The following is a 23,424-nucleotide window of genomic DNA, read 5'->3' as shown; positions in this document are numbered from 1 at the left end:
AAATTATACAGGAATAGACAGTGACAGATGCTCAGGAAACAAAAGGATCAGTGCTTCAGGTATGGAACCGACAAAAACAAAGGAGGTTGTGAACTCTGAAATCATGGAAAAGTAGCACTGAATAAATCCAGCATCAGAAACAAAGGAGATGGGTGATAGGAAGAAGTTTAGTAACAGAGGTAATCCAGCAATGGGAGAAATTAGGCAAAGGTGGAACGAGGATGGGTGTGAGCTGCCCTCATGCTGTGAGGACCCAGCTGTGCCACTCTGATGTCCTCCCTTTTCCAATTCCTCCCATAGGTGCTCGTTGAAGGATGGTCAGTGCGAGTGTCTGCCCAACATCGTGAGCCGCCAGTGCAACGAGCCAGCTCCAGGGTACTTCTTTCTACCCCTGGACTATTACATCTATGAAGCTGAGCATGCAAAGCCCCTTTCTGGCTCTGCACCCTTGGTAGGTATTTGGCTTTTTGGGTGTTGTGCTGAGAGGGGAGCACTGTGGTGGTGACACGGGAGCTGAGGCTGAGGAGGGGAGCCCTTGCGTGGGGAGTAGTTCTTCATCAGGAAAATGCAAAACAAGCCCCTTGACCATTGTCAGTTTGTTTTTCATGGACATGACTATTCCATAACTGTGGCTGTTAAAAAGGGACAGTCACTACAGCGTGGTATGACCTGCAAAGCTGTCCTTGCTGCATCTCAAGTGCAGGCTGGTCTAGCATGAATTAGAGACATAAATTTAATTATTTAAATTAGAGGAAGGTATTTGAATTGCCAATAGCTCTCATGAGATGTTTTATTTCTGGGAATCTCCAACAAGGGAAGAATCAAATTACTCTCTGCTCCATTGGACTAATTCCTGCTGTCTTATAAAACAGCATTGATTGTAGCCTAATTTCCTCAAGAATCTGGCATCCATCTGTAATGTTTTTAGAAAAAAATTTTTCCCCCCTTCCACATGGGGGTAGTTGTTCTCCATGCTGAGTGCAAGCCTGAAATGCATCCCTTCCTCTGTCTATGCTTTTGCTAACATTTTTTCTCTGACATGTTGTACAGAAACTATAGATAAGGAATAATAAAAAAAGTTTATTTTCAGGTCTCATCCACAAATATTTAGCTATAGTCACAATCTGTAATCCTCCTACAGTCCAATAATTAAATGGAAAACAGATGTCTGGGACATAGCTTATGAGGGAAAAGTGCAAGTTAATTTTAAAGGAGTGAGGGAAAATTATTTCCAGCAGCTGCTGGGCCACAGTTTAAAGTTTCTCTCTGTGAGAATAGACCTTGTTTTAAGAATGTGGATTTTCATTTACTTGCTTACCCTCCTTCAACATTATTGAGACAGTGCTGCTCCTCTTTTATTATTTCATAGGTTCAGCCAAGCACTCTTCCAAGGTGTGACATTTACTTCCAGAAGAAAGGCTATGAGTTCATGATTGAAAATGGAAAGATTGTGTTAAACAGGAACAAAAAACGAACTGTAAGGAAATCTGGACTGGAACAGGTAAATTCGTACTTGAGTAGTTACTTAAATTTACACCAAATAATAAAGTTCTATTTTGTAACAAAGGGCAAGGAAATGTCTGAGCGTATGGGATTTGCAGTCTTAGACATTACAATCCTGACACAAATAAATTTTTGGTACACAGTTGGGTTGGACATTTTGTTATTCACACTGACAGGCTTGCTCTGCTATGTCCAGTGCCTTTGTAGACTCAAGTTCCATGAATTTTTGGAAGAGAAAAGTCCTTATGAAAGGTAGTTTGGTTTTTTTTTTGGTTGCAAGACATTTCCAACAAGTTTTAGCATGGTACCTCCTGCACTTAAATGCAGCCATTGTAAGTACTGATATTTATATATCCTGCTTATAATGGAATAGTCCAGCCATGTGTGAAATCAGGCTTACTCTGTTTAAGGTTTGCAATGTGAATGTTTGGAGATGCCAAGTATTCAGAGGTGAGTGGATTATTCTGGTCCCTCTTATTGCTGTTGCTGCAAAGTTATAGGAAGCTTTCCTTTACATGTGCCCCTAAATATCCTACCTCTGGGAGAGTCTTAGATTGTCAGTCTTGAGTTTGTTCAGAAAATGAGACTGATGGCTAAAATAAATAAACAATGTGGCAAAAATATTTCCTTTGTTTTTTCTGAGTTTGTTTTTGGGTAATTTTGGGTAATTTGACTCTGTGTGTTGTTGAAAATGCCAATGTGTCCCTGCAGGGTGCGATGCAGTTTGGACAGGACTCGGATTTGGCGGTGGTGCTCCGGCAGCCCACCGCTGGTCGGGCTGTCACCTGGACAGGACATGGCTTTGCCCGTGTTCCCAGTGGAGCTGGGCTGAGATTTGCCATCAGCAATGTTCCCTTTGCTATGGACTTTGATATCACAGTTCGCTATGAGCCCGAGGTACTTGTGATGTCTTGTGATGGTGTGATAGTGCAGGGTCTATTTTGTGAATAATAGGATAAGCAACTTGTCCTATTCTTTATATCTAAAATTAAAATTGGTTGGTTTTTCACTCAGTAACAAATTGCCTTACCAACTAAGTAATATATCCTCCACTAACCTCCTTAATCCTTTCCACTCAAATATGAAAAATCTGCACTAAAAGTATTTTCTAAGCATTGGCCAAGATTTCATCTTCTGAATGTTTCTCTTTTGGCACCTTTACTTGGGCTGGACTTTTACTCAAAAATCAAACACACAGAAAATACAGTTCCTTTTAGACAAACATCCTGTACTCCTAGCTGGGCTTTTTTGGGCAGGAAAATGTGTACAGGCAGGAGTGATCTGCGTAGATGCTTATCCAGGCCTTTTGCAGGCATCCCGCTTCCCAGTTGTTCCAGCTGGACTCTGAGATGTGTGAAAATTGTAGGAAAATAGCCAAATTACTATTTTTTGCCTGGAGAAGATTTCTTAATGATGATGACATGTCTAGGAAATCTATTAATCCAAATCTGGTTAAACTCAGGTCCTTACCCATGTCTTCAAAAACACACGCAAGTGTTTTATTGGTAGCAGATTTTGTATGCTCCTTACTCTTTTGCAATTCTCTGGGACAGTCCCACAACTCAATATTTTCCTGCTGTCTATTGTGTTCTGTTCTCTGACTGGCACTCTGAAGCAAAACAATCTTGCAGTGCCTTAAAACCTTGGCACAATTTTTCAGTGGGCTAGCTTGAGATACTTTTTCTGTCTAAGGATTGAAAAGTTGGGTTTTAAATACATTTGTTACAAAGTCTTTTATGTTTATTATTTCTTATTAGATGTGTGAGAAGGCAGCTAATGAAGGATATCTCCAGAAAAATACTATGCTAAGAAAAGAAACAACTCCAATGACTCTAACAGAGCTGGTTCCATATGAACTAGCTGAGGTCCCATTTCCGTCTCTGCTTTTCATTATCTATTGCAAATACAATGAATTTTTCACAAATAACATTGTTTTTCAGTGCTGTAAAGAATAAAGAGAAAGTCTGTCTTGTCACTGCAGTGTGCAGTGATTCAGATGGCTTTCATTAACACTTTCAAAGAGAAAGCAGGTTTTTCAGATACAAAATGTAGCCATAATTTTTGTCTTTTGTTTATAGTTCTTGGAAGACTGGCTTGCAAGTGTTGCCATCCAGCCTGCTGGTATCTTGTCAGGTCAACACTGCAAAAACAAGGTCCTTTCACAGGAGCCACATGAGCTGCCTCTCCCAGCTACAAAGAGGTCTGACTGTTGCTGTCTTTTTGCCTGTAGATCTTCTGAGTACAAATCATTTACTGAAGCACTGCAGAGCAACACATGTGTGGGATAGTGGGAATATCAGAAACACGTGTGGCCTTTTCTGTTGCTAGCACACCACAATACTACACAGGCTCTAAGGAAGAGTCTGATGCCCCAGTCCTTAATCTAGCAAAGGTTTGTCAAACTCAGGAAAGCAACCTGAGATCCAGCTGAGACTGGTTGCTGTGGTGAAGATCCAACTGCAGCTGCTTCAGTATAGAAAGGAAATATTGACTTAAAGTCACTGTCCTACTCTAATTCACAGCCAGCTTTTCAGCTTGGACCTGTGTAAAGAATAGAGAGAAGCTAAGAGGATGCGACCAATATCTTGATCAAATAGGGACAGGAAAGGATGAATATGAACAGTGAGTTGCAAACCCCCTTGCTAGAAGCAGTAAAACCTACCATTATCAGTTCAATATCCCAAGGATTAAATTGCACTTAGTGAAGCATCTGGCAGAAGTCCTGCAGCTTTCCCAAAGCCTGCAAGCATGGGGGTGGGTGTGCTCCTCACAGCAGCAGGGCTTGCTCCAGGCTGCAGGCATCAGTTTGCAGGCACAGAGGGAAGGGAGAGCTCACAACATTCAGTAAACTTGCCTTGTCCTGACTCCTGGCTATATCTGTGCTTCATTTCTGTTAAACAGGATTGCAATTCTGCAAACTCCAGTCTGCCTGGAGCCAGGAACAGAATATTTTGTGGATGTGTATTTTTCTCAGCTCTCTGCCTCTGACAAAAAGGCAAAATCATTCATCTTGATTGACTCAGTGAGTAATTCTGTCACAAGTCCCTTGAGGTTGTACTTATACACAGTGGTATTTTTTTACAGACTTATTAGAAGTATTTTTAAATAAGGTGTAGTGTGTTTTAATAGAAATTCAGCTTCTGTTTTTCTTCATTGGCATTGTTTGCATATTTTTGTATGGAAAGGCAGAATTGTATCTGGTTAAATTTTCATGGAGCAATACAAGTTATACTTGTTGCATACATTGCATGTATCTCTATCTGTTGCTCATTGATTATGAACACAGTCCATATATATGTGCTGATAAGATGCTGTGACTATGGTTAGAAATTTGTACAGCTCCTCATCACTTAGGTTTTTTTAAATATCTCTAATTTGTTGGGTTCATGGATATTTTTAATTATTATATTGGAAAAGTAAAATTAGTTGTGTACTTCCTGGGAATCAGGTCCAGATATTTCCCAAGTTTCCATCAAGACAGGAACTTAGTTTTGGGTCCTTCTCTTGAGAAAAATATTTTTAGGTCTATTTCTCTTATTATTCCTGTAGAACTGGACCTGGCAAGGGCTGACTATACTTGGACATAGAACCTTCAGCTGATTTTTCCCTATCACAGTAATACAAGTAAAAATTTTGGCCAGACACTGCTTTTGGAGTGACTAACAGAGCAAGACCAGTTCTGAGTATATATCAGAGATCTTATTATAATTTTATTTTCTTAAACACAGTCTCTCTTATTTGAAGAACTCAGGGAATGTTTAGACCTTCAGAATAAATGTGAGTTTAGATGACAGAATGGCACAACTGCAGATTTGGAAACCCAATGCTCCAGGCCTCTGTCATTGCAATGGGAATCACATTAAGAGAATGTGGGAAATTCTGGTTTTCAATATATCTAAGCAAAAATATTTTCTTTTCTCTCTTAACGACAAAGCTTGGACTTATTCCCAGAATCGGCTCCGTGGAGAACTTATGCAGTGAAAAGGATTTAGATGAGTACCAGAAGTATCACTGTATTGAAATTGCATCTGAAGTTGGGCCTCACGTCCTGCCCGAAGCGTGCGCGCGGCTCATAGCGAGCCTGTCAGCCCGAATCCACAACGGCGCCGTGGGTAAGGACCAGCCTGGGCAGGCAGCTCTTTTGGGCAGTTGCTGGCTCTCCCTTGAGTTTGTAGGACATGTTGACTGTGGAGCTCCCAGCCTGCAGTGGTGCAGAAGTGGAGCTGGCCAGCATGTGATATCCATGGATGTGCGGGGTATATCCCGCTGAACCCTGCGTGTGCTGCAAACACCTCTTGGTGGCATGAATCTCAGAGTTCATCACTCCTGATGGGCTTCATGGAGCAGCATGAGAGGGACCATGGCAGTGTTTTGTGTCTCCTGAAAAGCATTTGAATCAGATGCCTTTACCATATGGCCAAGGCAGTAACTTTCCTTCTTTTCTGGCTGCTGTTAAATGACAGGGAAGTTTCTAAGCCCTCTCTCTAGATGCTGTAAGCTAGCTGAATGCCTTGGTGAGATTCCAGACATGATGGTACATAAGTTGGTGTACTGGAAGAGGTTCACCAAGAAAATATTGATGATAATCCAGCAAGAAGGCGGTGGCAGGTAGGGTTTGAAATTCCTAGGCAGCCTCCTGGACCCACCATTAGCTGGGCCCAGTAGCTCAGGGAATTTCCCAAGTATTTGTCCCTGAGAAATTGAACTTCTCTGCACTTCCAGTAATAGGAGGGGCCTTTCTGGGCAACTTTGGTGGCCAGCCTTCTTTCAGGGAGCCTAGCAGCAATGCCTCCAAAGTGATAGCATCTGCTTCGATTGGGCAATTTTTAGCACTGATGCCTCACTCACTTTAATATCAGGCAATGAGGTCACAGGTGTGCAACCAGTGAACCCCTCATTTAGGCCTGGGCTGTGCTAACTCCCTATTGGCCTGATTCCTGAAGTGACAAGATTCTCCCAATGAAATGTGGGACTTCAGTTTTCTAGTGCTTTCCAGAGCATCCTGGAAAACATCCTCTGTGAGTTAGCAGAGCATCTTCACTCAACAAGTTAGTCCAAGGTGTCCAGAAAGAAACAAACAGTACACAGATGCAGACTAAATACAGCTCGCAGGTTATGCCCAGTGCTCCAGCTAGATGCAGATTTATAGCAAATCTTTCTAGACTTCAGGATGTCTTTATCTGGATCTACACTTTGCTACTCCCTTTCTGTCCTACCCCAATGTGTGCTGAAGGCAGTGCCTTGAATGTGGCAACTGCAACACCAAGGCTTGTGCTGGTGCCTGGTATACCATCACTGTTGGTGCCACACCATCAAATGATCTAAGCTATGGCCATCATCAGGGTAGTGAACCCCTGAGAAGAGTAACCAAACTCTTTCCTACCTATTTCAAAGTGTGAAGCCTGCAAGCTGATGAGAGCAGTAGAACTCCCTGACAGCCTAACCTGTTTTGATTTTCTTTCCCCTTGCCAGCATGCAAGTGCAATCCCCAAGGGTCGCTGAATGCCAGCTGCAGTAAACTGGGGGGGCAGTGTCCGTGCAAAGCCAACGTCGTGGGACGCTGCTGTGACACCTGCTCTGCAGGCAGCTACGGCTTTGGCTTCCACGGCTGCCACGGTGAGTGCCTTGCAGCCAGCACCACTACCACCACCACACCCCAGTTTTTCAGGGCTTTGAATCCCGGATTATGTGTCACGCAATATAAAAAAATGTTTCCACGAATAACAAATTTTCCATCCCTGCTGCCTTTGAGCAGCGTCAGCCACGGGATGGGTTGGCAGGAATGCTTTACGGACACGGCTTTGCTCTCGGTGTTTTCCAGCGTGCGAGTGCCACCCGCAAGGCTCGCTGAGCCCGCTGTGTGACCAGGCGACGGGGCAGTGCTCCTGCCGCCGGGACGTGGATGGCCGGCGCTGCAGCCGCTGCCTGCCCGGCTACTTCGGCTTCCCCCTGTGCCGGCGCTGCCCCTGCCAAGGCCGCGCCGAGCTGTGCGACCCTCGGAGCGGAGCGTGCCTCGGCTGCCGCGGGTTCACCGCCGGGAGCCGCTGCGAGAGGTCAGTTCGCGGGCTGTGCTGCAGAGCTCCGCCGCACACCGGCTGTGAGGTTTGTGAGCGTCCCAGGACGAGGGAGGAGATGAATCCATGTTCTCAGAAGGCTGATTTATATTATATTATATTATATTATATTATATTATATTATATTATATTATATTATATTATATTATATTATATTCTAAAACTATACTAAACTATAGAGAAAAGGATACCTCCTTTTCTCTATAGGTTTAACAAGAAGGGATAATAAAAACTCGTGACTGACTCCTCAGAGTCTAACACAGCTGGCTTTGATTGGTCATTAGGTAAGAACAATTCACATGGAACCAGTGAAATAATCACCTACCACATTCCAAAGCAGCAAAACACAAGGAGAAGCAAGCAGATAATTGTTATTTACATTTTTCTCTGAGGCTTCTCAACTTCCCAGGAGAAGAAATCCTGGCGAAGGGATTTTTCAGAAAATATCACGGTGACACTGGTGGTCTCCAAAATGCCTGTGTAGCTGGGGGCCTACAAATGCATCAATGACCTTAACAGGCGATTGACATATAAACATGAAACTGGGCCTGACTGTTGAATGTCAGGTACTTATTTCCTTACTATTACCCATTGCATGTGGGAATGTGCATGCAATGCCTGTGGGTGGACTGCAGCAGGGCATGCACCCAGCATTGCAGCGGGCTACCTGCAAGAAGGCATTTGAGACACGGAGACCATGGCACCCTGTACTTGGAGACATGCACAAAGCACTGTGTGTGGGATAAACTGACTCCTGCCAGGTTCCCAACTGCCAGCTTTCAAATTTAAAATTCAGCATGAAGCTAGCCAAGAGGCTGAATATTGTGCTGAATATTCATTTTAATACCTGCAATTACCTTCAAGGAGTTTAAGTAAACATGCCCTCTATCCTGGTCATATTAGTTCTGTGTCAACAGCAAATTACTTTTCCCACATGTTCCAGCTCCATTCAGAGCACTGCTCCTCTTTTTTATTTTGTACACTGGCAGCAGTGTCACAGTTCATAATGGACATCGAAATTAAGTTTGTTCAGTTTGGTTTGGCTGGACTGTACCTTGGCATTAATTTTTAAGAGGTTTTCCTCGTGAAACCTGTTGAGCTTTTCCTGCAGTGCTTTTAGACAATACAGTCTTTGGCTGTTCTACTTGTAGATGGCAAACAGATTAAAAATGGGAGACTGAAACACTTTTTGCCATATGGCTTTGCCAGATCTCCAGACCCCAGGAGGAGGATAATCAGATAGCCAAGGGTTTTAGCCTTGCCTTTATACATTTGGATAGCTGTGTTCCCATTTGCTGCAGTAGAACAGATCAAAGACTGAGGATGTTCCAGAAGCCTCTGCATTGTTGCTGCTGCAGCTGCAGGACTGTGGAGGGTTGGGATGCAGAGGCAGTGGCTGTGGGCAGGTGGTTGAGCCCCCAGGGAGCCCCAAAAGACCCCACCAGCTCAGGTAACAGCACAGCCACCAGCACCTTGAAAAAGCCATTACCCCAGGTTTGCAGAACATGTCAGACAGAGCATGGCTCAATACATATGTTGCATCTAAAATATGCAGTATTCTCTGAGTATTCTTAAGGAATCATTGGGTTTTTTGCCCTTGCCAGCACTTTTTACTGTCATGCCAACCACTCTATCTGGATGGAAATAGATGAATATATGTGCTGATAGGTAAATATAGATAATTTTTATATGGCAGCTTTTAGCTGCCTATGCAGAGCCTGTGTGATATGCCATATCATAATCTGCAGAAGATCAGGAATGGGACATCACGCCATGATCAAGTGAAGCCAATTTATTGCAAAAAGCAAGCTACATTTATCTGTGTTCTACTGTTCATGCCTCAAGCTAACACATGATTGGTTAAATCCTTGTGTGCACACGTTTTAAGCTTTCAGTTAATTTTAGTTTGTTTTTCTTCTTCATGCATCTCGCTGTGGTTTTCTTGTCTGCCTTTACATCCTGAACTGTCTGTTGCTGAGTGTGTTCTTCTTCTTCCCTGCCCTGTCCTTCAAGGGCATTGTGACCTTACTCAGTTTCTATGAAGACTGGATTGTGCATATATATATGTCCATTGTCTTGCAAAAAACCCTCAACAATAATCATTCAGTTTAAAATTGTTCCAGAGTAGGCGAAAGCCTTCACAAACATTTATTGAAAGGAAAACATATGTCTTTCTTTTTGGTTCAGATTTTGAGAATGCAGCTCTGATTTTCCATTTTAGAACACCTTTGAATCTTGAAATATCTCTACCAATTGATAGAGATAGAGATAGCATTACAATGATAATGACCTGGAATACTAATTTCAATATGTACATGTAAATTGATTCTCTTGCATGAAGCACTTGACAACTTGTCCTGCTTTGTGTTGACTGCTTTGGCAGGTGCATGGATGGCTATTATGGAAACCCTCTGGATGGAGAACCCTGCCTCCCATGCATGTGCCCAGGGGCACCTACAAGCAATAGGTATTTTGCACGTTCCTGTTACCAGGACTCCCAATCTGCACAGCTTGTCTGTAATTGTCTCGAGGGATACTCAGGTACGAAGCAAAATAAGGACTGGTTTTGATACTACTTAAATTAATGTAAGAGAAAAAAATTATCATCCTCCACCTGTCATGCGTTCAGAAATAACAATGAGATAATGCTAATAAAACAGCTAAGAAGAGTTAGTACTCAAGTTTACTGAAATTATGTGGTGAAGTTCTGACTAGGAAGAATGGGAATTGTGCAGTTAGTGTTTTCAAAAGGGATTCACCTATGCAGATACAGTGAAGTCATTAATTATTCTGATGTCACTCTCTGGAAATCTCCTCCTTTCCAGAGGCATTAAACTAATCTGGTGGGGAGAGGGGTGGAGAACCGCAGTTCCTTGTTACCTTTTAAAAAGAAGCATTGCAAGCCCAAATGGGAATAATTAGGGCATCAAAAAGAGATGATAAGATTTCCTAATCACAGAAAGTCTTTCTCCATATAGAGGCTCTTTGACATTATGCCTTAAAGTGACTGCTTCATGGTTCAAATAGTAATTTTAGAAATGGAGTTTCTCTTCTCAGCTGTCTAAAATGCAGATATTTTTGCAGCAAACTGATTCCTCATTTCCTAACGTCTTGTTGACTTAAGTTGAACTTCTGAAGGGAAAGCAGAAGATATTTCCCTTCCCTTGGGCATTAGAAAGAGCTCCTCTGGGGGAAGCAAAGCTTAATGGGAATCACTGCTGAAAATTAAACCAATGCTGTCATCTTTACTTAGGCAAGGTTCCTTTACAAGTCAAGAGTGGTTTTGCTTGAGTAATTGCTGCAGGGTAAAAATTATTCATGTTCACCCAGGGGACTTTTGGCCTCACAAATCATTGCACTCCTCAGTTTTGGACTTTATTGCTCCTGCTCCTTTCCAGCAAGACTCTTGGTCACCTTTGTAGCAGCGGTCTCACTTTCTCAGAGATTGAGAAAGGCTCTGGGTCCTGAGGAGCACAGTGAAGTTCATCCTTGGCTGAGGATGAACCAGTGGATGTGATTCCAGAAACACTAGTCTGCCCAGAATGGTTCCTGAGATGCAGAGGTTGCACCCAGATCAGGGCAGGCATTGAGACAAAATGCAGTATTAGTTATAATGCCAGCAAGCAAGGACAGAGCATCAGAGTTCATCTGAACTCCTGGGTATTCCCCACCCTCCAATGCTGCTGTTGGAGTGAAGGGCCAGGAAAATCCTGCAAATATGGCTAACCCTGACTACTGCCATTGAATGGACTTGGATGGAAAAAGGTGTTTGGAGGTGTTGTATGATGGGGCACCTAATTGCTCTGACTGAAAGGACTTCCTTGGTATAAACAACTTGGGATGAGGAGGGTGTATTTCCACCAGTCTTCAATGGGGAGGATATAATTTAAACTGTTCAGAGGATTAAAGGGCAATGGTCTCAAACAGGTGGATATTTTCCTCTGGAAATGTGCATTCAAACACACAGTCTGAATATTTTAATAATATTACTGGAAATTACATGTTTCACTTGAATTTCATCAGCCAGCAATATTTTTACCTTTCTCTGATAGGCAATCAGTGTGACAAGTGTCCTAGTGGGTTCTACAAAAACTTCAGCAGTGCTGGGCTTGACTGTGTACCATGTCCCTGCAACAACAACATTGATTTGACAGACCCAGAGTCCTGTGACAGGGTCACTGGGGAATGCACCAAGTGTTTACACAACACCCATGGAGCAAACTGCCAGTTCTGCAAACCAGGTTATTTTGGCTCAGCCCTCAATCAAAGCTGTCAAAGTAAGTAACAGCACTGCAACTGTGTTTTACTACCAAGAATATGTTTTTAAAAAATAGGCTATAGGGAAAGGCTAGACCTTGGAGGGAGGACAAAACTCAGATAAATAGAGCAAAATATAAGAATCATAAATATATTTCTCTATTTACTAAATATAAATATATCAATTATACAAATAACTTAACATAGCATCTATTAAATTCTTTGTCATCCAAATATTACTAACTCTCATACTGAATATCACTCCTGGGAAATACTCATTTGTGAAATGGAAACAGTACTCTCTGTTAGAAAAATAAATGTGCATTCAGCTTCTTCAGGAAGGAATCAAAAGTAAAGGAATCAGTGATAATTGTTTATCCTTGTTGCTGACTGATGCCAGCTAAGCTCAGTTAGAGCTCAGTTAACCAGATGATCCCTTGCTGAACTTCCTGCCTTACCAGTTGTTTTCATTAAGTGGCTAGAGTGAGAGGGTTCAGGCAAGCGAATAGATCCCACGAGGACACGTCAGTAACTCAGCACTTTGAACAGAAAAGTAGGAGTGTAAGGAAAAGCAAGGCACAAGCTTCTTCCCAGTTTTTCTCTAGACTCATTTTCACAGATGTGCCTGATTGAGGATTTAATTTTTATAGCCAAGATAACTATAAGTATAGTCAAGACACTATTTTTCTGGGAATCTCTAAAATACAGTCCAAGCCCATCCCTCATTCATTCTTGGAAGATGTCTGTTAGAAATTGTTAAGCAAGAACTTTTGGCTCCTCACAAGGAAGGCTTCTTATCTTACTTGGCTTGCTGGGGATTCCCACGCTGGATAATGCCTACTGTAAATCAACTTATCCTTACCCAACATATTTAACATTGCATTCTAACGCAATTCAAAATTCACTGAGCCTTCATTTTCTGTGCCTTGCCTGTCTTAAAAGGGTTGAACATTCACAGTAAGTTTTCTCAAAGCCATATATAAATTGCTACAGAAAGACAGATAATGTGTATGAAATTAAACATGTTCGAGGTCACTAAAAGTAAATTTGCAGCATGGGTTTTATATCCAGCTCTGACTGTCCATCAGCTGTCTGTATTACAGTCTGCTGCAGTAATTGTCCTTCTTTTTCCAGGCTGCACGTGCAATCTGGCAGGTGTTGACCCTGCCATGTGCCCAGGGGGGGACGCAATCTGCCTGTGTGACCCAGCCACAGGAGCTTGTCCTTGCCTGCCCAACGTGCTGGGTGCCACGTGTGACCAGTGTGCCACTGGCTACTGGGATCTGGCCAGTGGAAAAGGATGTCAGACCTGTGACTGTGACCCAAAAAACTCCCAAAGCAACCAGTGCAACCAGGCAAGAAAATTACTCTGATTTCCAGTAACCAGAGTGCTGGTGTTTTGACATGGCAAAGTGAGGACCCTCTTATAAATGAAGGTTGTTTTTTTGCCATATTCCCTGAAAACAAAAAATTCTTTGGAAGTTTGTAGTTGGTGCAATCACACTGTGAGTCATTAAATCAATGAAAAGTGTTGTTCTGATAATGTGGCTTTGCAATTTCTCTTTGCATGTTGTTTCTTTGTCAAGTGGATCCTAGAAATACATTGAAAAAAGATGTCACAGGAAAAAGTTGCCTCATAAATATACATATAGGGAAGAAGGAAATCCAAGCTTGTACCCAAGAGTCTGATGAGTATTTTTTAAGTGTTTATTTTCATAAAGTAGCAGCTGTGGCCATTACATTAATCATGCCTCATCTATTGTACTACTAGAGTACCTTTTCTCATCTTTAATTCCTGCGCACATTTTAGGGCTAGAATGTAGGAAAAATTAAACAGCCTTTCAGAACAGAGAGGTGAAATTGTGGTCCCATGGAGTAAACAGCAATTTTGCCATTGGCTTCAGAGCACCAGTAGCTTATCCTAAAATCTTGCTGATGTGCTTGCACATTTTTCTTTCAATATGCTCTCTGTTTGTTCCAGTTTATTCAGTAGATTTATTATTATTATAGCAAATTTAGTTCTTGACCTCAAAGAACTACTAGCGGTTATCCAAGTTGTAATTCCCTGGAGTTTAATAGCTGAATTACAAAATATTTTTTTCTAGGGTAATGTGCATAATATAGCCTCAAGATTTTCAGTTACAATTGGTCTATTGTGTAGTTTAAGTTGAAATGTTAATATTAGTTCTTAGATCTAGCAAAAATAAAAAAATAAGTCTCTTTTGCAAAGGAAAAGAATCCTCTCAGATCACAGTCAGAGGATGAGTTCTCAAACAGCATCAGTAGATTGGATCATACAAAATCTCTGACATTAGTAAAGTAAAGCCATTTCTCAGAGTGCATTTTGTTTTCAGGACCTTCAGGAGGAAGGTAGGAAAGCTGGGCCAGTACTGTGTAAACCATGGTGTTCAAAGACTGTGGGCAAGCAGTGTTGGTGCAGCTCTTGTACAGCTGAAATAATGTAGATCCAGCCCTATGGCTCTGCTGGAAGTGATTCCACCCTATCTGTCATTACAGCTTACAGGCCAGTGTCCATGTAAGCCAGGTTACAGTGGAAGATCCTGTAATGAATGTGAGGAAAACTACTTTGGCAATCCCCAGATGCATTGCGTTTGTAAGTATTATTATGTGAGACAACTGGATTAGAAACTGCCTCGATATAAATGCTTACTTTTTACATTCACAGGGGAGACAGGGCATACATGTAGAGAAACAGCCTTTCATATGTTTGTGTGTATGAGATGGACAAGTGTTTATATTACTTATCTCTATTGTTATTTCAATGGTTAAGATGGAAGTCAGAGATCAAGAAGAGCCACTACTGTGTAGTCCACCTTGCTCTAACTCAAACACTGCTTTGCTTTTATTATCTTGAAATGGGCCTTTTTCATGCATTAATCCCACAGAAAAGGAACACTTGGATGTAACCTGCTGTTCCTTTCTTGCAGCATGTGAGTGTAACCTGGAGGGGACCCGGCAGCCCACGTGTGACAAAGCCACGGGCGCGTGTAACTGCCGCGCCGGTGTCACCGGCCGGCTCTGCGACCAGTGCGGCCGCGGCTTTGAGAAGGACTTTCCCTCCTGCCCTCAGTGTCATCTTTGTTTTGATCAGTGGGATGCTGAAATTGCTGCTCTTGCTCAGACCGTGCAGGGGTTAATGAGGTTTGCAGCAAAGCTGGAAGATAAAGGAGGACGAATGCCCAGCTGTGACATGCGCTTCAAAGCCTTCGAAGATGCCATTTCTGAAACTGAACGCATTTTGAGACATCCTGTCCTTTCACTGGAGGCCCTTTCAGGCATCAGGGATTTTCAGAGCTACCTTCAGTAAGGGCTAGGTTGCTCCTGGAAAAATCCCTTAGCTGAGAAATTGTCTTCCCCCAGACTCCATCAGCCACCCCTACATATCAAGTCGCACTTCTGATCAGCACACAGACTCTGGTCTACTAAGTCACTGTTTTCAATAGATCTGTGAACAAAATAATACTTAATACATACCTAACCCATAGAGACTTAAATGCTGGAATTTTCCAGTTCATACAAAGGTCTTCTAAATAAGCCATATAATTAAATGTTTTTGTTTATTTATAAATATATCTCTTGTGCTCTAAAATATTGTGTAACTCAGTTCTAATTTAAGACCAATCTGGTCTGACTTCTGTATAACTGTCTTATCCCCTTCAGACAAAAAGTTGCACAGATGGATCCCCTTCACAGTTCACCCTTTGAATTTCCTGACCTTAACAAGAGCATAGAAGATATAGTAGAAGAAGCCAACCTAGTGTTTCAACTTCTACAGCAAAAAATACATCTGCATCAAAGGTTTCAGTACTTGAACTTCAAAGGTAAGTCAGCAATGAATTAAAAAGGGGGGACATTTTCCCTGAAATTTTGGAATGCTTTTTCATCATTAAACCATACAACATTTCAAAGATCCCTTAGCTTCCTATGGTAGCACAAAAATGTTGACACTAATAATATTCTACACTGACTTTCCAAATGCTCTTTGTCTTTAAATGCTGTGATTTCTAGCATCCCAAGTTTCAGATGCATGTGCCGGGGTCACATCAGTCAGGGGTCTCATAAATCCAAATGCTTACATCAAGATATAAAAGAAACCAAGTTTCACAGTACAGACTCACATGCAATGGAACAGCAAAGGATTCCCCCCCACATTTGACTTCTCTTGCTCATAGGAATACTTAAAGAATCTTGTACAGGAAAGGTTTATTTAATTAAAGCATAGTGTAATAGTGCAGCTTCTTAGTGTTCCCATGGGAAAATACTTAACTTTATGTGGGACAGAAGTAGCTCTCCATCATCAAAAAATGTGAAAGCAGAACTGAGCTCCTTGGCATTTTGGAAAGAATTGCACCCTCTGTGCTGGAGCTAAGTATAGTGTCCATCAGCTGCTGATAGCTGTAATAATGATGTCCCATACTGGTTTCTGGAGGAAAATAGAGCTGTATCAGGCAGGCATCTTGAATAGGTGCTACACCACCCACAATGGCAGGAGATGGTCAGCAGACCCCTCTCCAAAGAGGTGGCTGCCGAGATATGAACGCCCAGAAGAGAAGGTGCTCACCACAGAAGACACAAGCTACAAGCAATGCACCCCCACTTACAATTCCTCTGTGTTTCATTCAGGCAAGAAAAACTGGGGTTTTTTGTTTTGTTTTGGTGTGGGGTTTTTTTTTGTTTTGTTGGGGTTTTCTTTGTTTTGGTTGGTTTTTTTTTTTGGTGGGTTTTTTTGTTTGCTTTGAGTTTTTTTTAATAAAAACAAAGAAAAAAAAAAGAAGGAAAAGTCAACAAAATGCAAAATGTAGGGAATGGGAGAGGGGAAAAGAGGGATTAACTAAGGTTTAGGGCTTCCATGCCCTGCTGTACTTGGCAGCCCCCTGGGGCAGCTCCTCAGCTCAGGTCCCTCTGCAAGCAGCCAGCACAGCTCTCCCAGATTCCACTTCTCAATTCAACTGAGCCTTGCACAGACAGAAAGACAGAAAGGCAAAGAAACAATAAATCCCAGGGAGGTCAGTGGACACAGAGCTGAAGCAACCGTGGTGCTCTCTGGTCACATTCCAAACCCACTTCATCTTTTGGCCTCTGGAGACAGATAAACAGCCCTATAAAAAGCACATGGGAGTGTGGGGAGGGGAAGACCTTGAATTTAAGATGAATTTCCTATCAAGGCCACAAATATTCATTGGTTCTGCTACCGAGCATATAATAGCACAAAAATAACATTTCCCTCAAGATACACAGCTTTTCTGATACCCAGGAGAGAGACTGGCTCCTCAGTCCATCTTCCTTTTGGACCAGCAACCATATCCTGTATATTGCTCTGTCTGCTTTATCCTCTCCTTTTTGCTGGGGTAGATACATCACCTGGGGCACTTCTGGCACTCGTGCCCTAGACACACACAGAGAATGAGCTCCTGCCTGTGTCTCTGTGCAGAGCATCAGGAGTCAGAGTCTTCCTCACAGGCATACATTCAGCTAGATGACCTGGAAACATCAATATCTAATGATAAATTAAAACCACTGGAAAAACCAAGATGCAAGTGCCCTTAAAAGAATGTTTGCAGTCTGGGAGATCTCATTAAATTATGGCTTTCCAGCAGCTGAGGTGCAGTAATGCAGTGAGAGAAGCTTCCTAGGCTGTAAATCAAGCCTGTGCTAAGACACTGTGTTTAATGTAAAGGAACTTGGAATCTCTACAACTCCATCAAAAACCAAATGTGGAACATGCATTAAGGCCACTTAATGGAGAGCTGAACCACTGTGAAATATTCCTGCAGTGGAATTGTTGCACAGAAAAAGTCTCTGGCTTAGATGAGGAGTTACAGCAGTCTCTTGCCAGGTATTTTGTATTAAGAGCTAACTTTAAACTGTATATTGTTTCCAAGAATTACAAGATAAATAAATAACTCTGGTTCCACATGATAACTAAACATTGTTCAGCTTCAATCAAAGCACAGCCAAGGGCTTTAGAGCCTGAATCAAAGCACGCAGGACTTGAGTGTCTTGTCTTTGATTTCAACTCATAACTGAGTCAGTTACCAGCACAAAGAGAGATGTTAATCAGAGACCTCTAATGCTTTTTCACTGCTGACACATCAATTCTGGCTCTGGACATATTTCTGCCCAGGAATGTGGGCACAAATCTGGGCTCTCCGGAGATCTGGGAAACCTCGACAGCAGCAGTAACAGCTTTAAATTATGTGTGTTGCAAAGGGCCTGAATCCTTTTCTCAGGCTATTAATCTGCAAAAAATGTAATATTCTCCAACCCTTTTGAGCCTACTTAAGGAAAAGCTTTCACTACCCAAACAAGACTCTTGCTGGAAAGCTTTTTTAGCCTGGCCTATTAGCTTATCACGGAAGTGCTTTTTTTAAATTCATCAGTCCTGAAACTGGGTTTTCCAGAGACAAAAATGCCCTCATATAGTCCCATTTGTAATATAAATATTGGTCTCACTCTAGCACACAACTTAACTTTTGGGTGAATCCTTTTCTCAGGCTATTAATCTGCAAAAAATGTTTTGAGCCTACTTAAGGAAAAGCTTTCACTACCCAAACAAGACTCTTGCTGGAAAGATTTTTTAGCCTGGCCTATTAGCTTATCACGGAAGTGCTTTTTTTTAAAATTCATCAGCCCTGAAACTGGATTTTCCAGAGACAAAAAAGCCCTCATATAGACCCATTTGTAATATAAATTTTGGTCTCACTCTAGCAGACAACTTAACTCTTGGATGCTATGCTGAACAGAAAGGATGGTTGCTTTCCTGGCCCACAATCAGGCATCTGATAATTTCATGATAACTGGCAGGAAGAGTTTTCCTGCCTAAAACATAATAAATGTTGGGAGCTTTTATCCAATCAACAATGGCAGCAGTGCATGAGCTACTGATGAATGCAGATCAGTAGCAGTTAGTGTCACTAATGGGATCTCCTTCATACCCTGTCTATTCTGTTGCCTTCTCAAACACCTTGGCATCCTGTGGATGACATAGGATACACCATTTTTTCATCTAGTTTAGCAGGTTTTATGAGCATTGATAAATATTTCTATTTGGCAACTGGATAAGTAAAGGATTAAAAAGCTTGGCTGAGGGAAAGACAGTTCTTGCCCTTTGGTGCTTCCCAAATCAAACACCAGTGAATCAGCTGTCATTCAGCAATTGTCCAGAATTAAGTAAATGCACAAACTGAATGCAACCAAATGCAGTTGGTACTAAACCCTGTTTCTGTTGGTACAGAGGCCATCAGCAACATTAGGAAACACTCTGAAGTATCATTGCTGGCAGAACAGAAGACCAGGGTGACAATCCCTATTGTGAGACACTCAGAGTACACCAGGAATGACACACTCGCTATGTTGGATCATCAGGTCTTAAATGCAAGCAGTGTGCTGCAACAGCTCAGAAAGATCAAAAGTCCTGACATCCAAAACTTGAATGAAAAGGTAGGTGCTGTGGATTTTGAATGAAAGCTAAAAAAACCCCAAAAAAAACCAAAAACTTCTCCTTTTTTTGTGTAGTAGGTTTTATTTTAAAAGGGTCCTTATATGCATTTTTAATTCTGGAAAATGACACTTCCTTGCCACAGCCAATCATGTCAAAAACAACTGCACTTCTCAGCTGTAGTTATTTCCAACCTTCTGGAAGCCATTGTTCACAGCATAAGGAACTGTTTAAGCACTCTCTAGTCTCAAGAGGACATCAGAGTAATTTTGGAAAGATTAAGGCAAGCCTCCTCCATGAGTAAGTTAAAATAACCAGAGTGCCTTTGTCCTGGAGTGGATGGGGAGTGCTCACATATCCTTTGTGTCACTTCTGGGAAAGAAGGGGATTTCTGTTCTTCTGCAGGGCAGCAGCAAATACCTGATAGTACCAATTCATGACAAATCTGGAAGAGATCATCCACCTAAGCCTATAGGTTCCATATCTGTGGAGGACTAGACATGGCACCTTGTTCTGTTAGAGGTTACCTGGATCCTGGGCCATTGACCCATGGGCTGGATATAGTTAGGGAATGGTGTCAGCCCTTTTGCTAAAGAAGAGTGAAGCAAGGGTCTCAGTGCAACACATGGAGCCTAACACATGGCTCCTGCAAGGATGCTCAGAGCCATGGATGCTGCCATTGCATCCTTTAAATCAGGGGAGAGGGACCTGTAACTGGCAGTGATACCCATCTTTATAAAGATGCTGTGTCTTAGGGAATATCCTATCCTATATTCAATGTTCATATGATGTCAAACATCTTCCTTCCCTCAGAAGTGTACCTCAGGCCCCCAGAGGAGTCCTGACATAAGCATCTTCCCTTTTGCAGATCTGTGGTGCTCCAGGAGACCAGCCATGTGCCACAGCAGCCTGTGGGGGAGCTTTGTGCCAGGACAGTCATGGACTGCGGCATTGTGGTGGCCCAGACTGCACCGGAGCTCTTCCTCTCTCCTCTGAGGCCTTCAGGAAAGCTGAGGAGACTGCTGTGATGCTAAATAACTTGACTACCCAGCTACAGGAACCTGAGAATCAGGTGCTGTATATCAGACCTACATTTGTTCAGCGAAATAGATGGAGGATGAGATTTGGGAGGTCACAAATGTACAAAAACTCACCTCCTCTTTGGACAAAGTACAGTGACAAGTGATGGACTCTGTCCCAGCATCATAGACCTATCATGATTCAGTACCAGGTGCAAGCCCCACCAAGAGATTGGCTTTATCTAGATCTTCTTCCTCACAGCTGCTAAGATTTCAAAAGCCATAGTGCCCTGTATCTATGGGAGTAGGTGGTTTCAGGCTAGAATTGTCTACATTTTTACTGGGAAAAAATCAAATGGCACCATTTGTCAGTAGCCTGACATGCTTATTGCAATGGGATTAATGCTGTGCATGGCGTTAAGCTCTATTTATACAGCTTCATACTACTCTATGTTTGCCAATAAATTACTTTTGAAAATAATTTCAAGATTAAGCTTTTCTGCCCCCAGTAATGTTTAGGAGGGCATCAATTATTTGACTATACTGCACAGTAGCAGTGAAAAGTAATTCCAGCAAAGTGTGGCCAATGCAACATATGCCAAGGAAACAAAACAAACAAATCCCAAAGCACCAGTAAGGATTTTGTTATTAACAGTCAGAGATGATGCCTGTTACAGTTATAGACAAAGCACATTTTCCAGCAGAAATTACATTCTGCTGTGGCTTTGTCCTGTCCCTGCAGGATGCCTGGGCATCCATTTCCTCTTTTTAAAATGCACTCGATGCTGCATCCCAGGCTGCCAGGCTGCGGGGACATCGTTGCACTGAGCACGGCCCCAGGCACCTCTGATAACAGGAGTGAACTAATTGGAGACGTTTCAGAAATAAAAACATCAACATTTTTCTCATTGCATGGGGAAAGACCAAATCTGTTCCCTCTGCAGACCACAGATGTACCTGGGCTATTCTTGAAGGCAAAGCCCCTACCGAAGTAAAATGCCATTGGAATTTGATAATTAGGCTAAAGTTCTCATTTAAATTATCAAGAATACTAATTTAGTGGCAAAAGATAACTTTTAAAGACAAGCCTTGAACTCTACCTTCCTTGTGTCCTTTTTAACTGTTTTTTAACAGCAAGTTCAATATGAAATGACAAATGAAATCACATTTTCTCTAATCAGATCTGAATCTGATAAGATCTGCTTAGATCTGAATCTGACCACTGACAAGCTACAGTACTGCAATAACAGTTGGTACTCTTTTTCAGAAACAGAAGGGGGCTGTGGTTTAAGCAGTAGTTGCAGAGAGAAAAAAATGCTTGATTTAGGCTTTTTCTGAGTCCAGTTGAAGCCCAGGGTGTAGCAGCTTCTGGAGTTCCCCAAAGAGATCTCCTACTAGTTTTCAAAGCCACATCAAGTGATTCCATCTGAGTCTTGGATCAAAATTACCTTTGTGTCAGAGCCCAACTTGCAAAGCAGTGACAGATAACCTCCAGAAAATGGCACTGCTGTTTCTAATAATATTTCCAGGTTAAAAGCATTAGAAAAATGGCAGAAGACAGCAAACTGAAAGGCTCACAATTTAATGGGCAACTGGAGACAGCTATGAATCAAATTGAAGTTGATGGAGAAATCACTAAGGAGTTCATCCAAAAAGTGAAAGTCTTCTTGTTAGGTAAATATGCAATGTTCTTTTTGACTCATTTTTCATAAATATATTCCAATATAATACAGCATAATGGGCAGCCAGAAGATGATCTAGCTGTGTATGCATGAAATTTCTCATCTACATCCTGAGCTGTTCAAACTTTTTCAATCCCTTTTTTCTAGAGCTTCTTTCTCCCAGGTGACAGTACTTTGTATCAATTTTTCCATTTATCTGTTACATTCTGATTATAATCTTTTATTACTGTGTTTAATTTTAAGTAACTCTCTCTGTTCCTGGTTTATCTGGGTAAAGGACTACTAAGATAATTTCTTACAATATGTAAAGGCCAGGCATGTCCAATACATCCTCAAATTGTTATTCCACCCCCTTCTTCCAGGCCCATAAATAGAGGCTCTGGGTAGGGAGCGTGGGAATTAGGACACATCCCACTCCATCGTCTCCATAAAGCTGTAACTCCAGGAATCAAAGGATTCTGGTAGAACTTCACAGCTCTCATAAAAACAAAACAAAACAAAACAACCATATATACCCTAAAAATTTTCCACTCTCAGGATTGCAGAAAAATGCTGTAGGAAACAGATCCTAAATTTTTTTACCAGATGCACATCAAAGGGTTCAAATGTGGCAGGATTTTCTTTAATCTCTTTAATGTAGCTGATCTCATAAATTTCTATGGATTGCAGTCTTTTGGCATTCATAGCTCTGCATTCAAATGGGAGCAAGGGCAGAGGACCGAGGACTTCTTTTGTTCAGAAAAATTTACATTATTTTATTGATTCAGAAGATTTGATTGCTTAAGAGTCTCAGATTTTTTATTGATAGTCACTGAAAGTTCTACCTTTCACTCTTAAAAGAATTTTTTCAAATATTTGTTTTGCTAATTTTAAGAACGGGAACAGCTGAGAAGCATACAGTTAAACATTAAAAATACATGAAATCTGCTGTACTTGACATGGATGTGAATGGTGATTCTGGATGAATATATTTCTACAGGAAATATCTCTCAGGAATGCACTACTGTTTGCACACTAAATGTCTTCTATTTAATTCTTGCTGACTTACTCTGTAGATTAACACAACTATTTAACATATCTTAACTGCTTTATCATGCAAGGTCTTGTCTGTAAATGGAAGTGAGCAGAAGACAAAACTGATGATGTGACTTCTCAAGACATTGACTACTCTGTGTGTGCATCTGCCCTTAGCAAAGAGCTAGGACAAGCTCATATGTAATGGGAATTTCAAAATATGATTTTTTCTATTGTAAGTTCCCAGTCTATGCAAGTCTGACCCAAGTTCCCTCTGCAGCTTAGCCTTTCTCATTAACCAGCAAAGGAACCACTTTCTCAATATTGTGGCAACTCCAGGGAAGGGATTACACCCACTGGCCAGCTTGGAAATCTCCATTCACACCCCAGCCTCACCAGCACCTCTTTGATCTGTG

General features: G+C 41.8%; 1 protein-coding gene and 1 long non-coding RNA gene across 2 annotated transcripts in view; one reads left to right on the top strand and one right to left on the bottom strand.

Annotated features, from left to right (window-relative positions):
* LOC120498130 overlaps positions 1–23,424 on the bottom strand; it is a 33,985-nt gene that overhangs the window by 1,106 nt on the left and 9,455 nt on the right. Inside the window, exon 3 of the long non-coding RNA XR_005626641.1 lies at positions 1,319–1,419. This is a non-coding gene — a long non-coding RNA (uncharacterized LOC120498130). The remainder of the gene's footprint in view (positions 1–1,318; positions 1,420–23,424) is intronic.
* Positions 1–23,424, top strand: part of LAMB4 (laminin subunit beta 4) — a 43,577-nt gene that overhangs the window by 15,088 nt on the left and 5,065 nt on the right. Inside the window, exons 14-29 of the mRNA XM_039700494.1 lie at positions 301–451; positions 2,215–2,400; positions 3,582–3,703; positions 4,405–4,525; positions 5,438–5,615; positions 6,976–7,119; positions 7,325–7,556; positions 9,961–10,118; positions 11,630–11,854; positions 12,969–13,189; positions 14,352–14,448; positions 14,783–15,158; positions 15,516–15,676; positions 19,090–19,295; positions 20,162–20,365; positions 21,842–21,986. Coding sequence (XP_039556428.1) covers positions 301–451; positions 2,215–2,400; positions 3,582–3,703; positions 4,405–4,525; positions 5,438–5,615; positions 6,976–7,119; positions 7,325–7,556; positions 9,961–10,118; positions 11,630–11,854; positions 12,969–13,189; positions 14,352–14,448; positions 14,783–15,158; positions 15,516–15,676; positions 19,090–19,295; positions 20,162–20,365; positions 21,842–21,986 — 2,927 coding nt within the window. The remainder of the gene's footprint in view (positions 1–300; positions 452–2,214; positions 2,401–3,581; positions 3,704–4,404; positions 4,526–5,437; positions 5,616–6,975; positions 7,120–7,324; positions 7,557–9,960; positions 10,119–11,629; positions 11,855–12,968; positions 13,190–14,351; positions 14,449–14,782; positions 15,159–15,515; positions 15,677–19,089; positions 19,296–20,161; positions 20,366–21,841; positions 21,987–23,424) is intronic.

This window comes from Passer montanus, unplaced genomic scaffold (genome assembly GCF_014805655.1).
Source record: "Passer montanus isolate IOZ18808 unplaced genomic scaffold, ASM1480565v1 scaffold141, whole genome shotgun sequence".
Lineage (NCBI taxonomy): Eukaryota > Metazoa > Chordata > Aves > Passeriformes > Passeridae > Passer > Passer montanus.
Note: the sequence above shows the minus strand (reverse complement) of the source record. Positions and strands in the feature narration are given on the sequence as shown.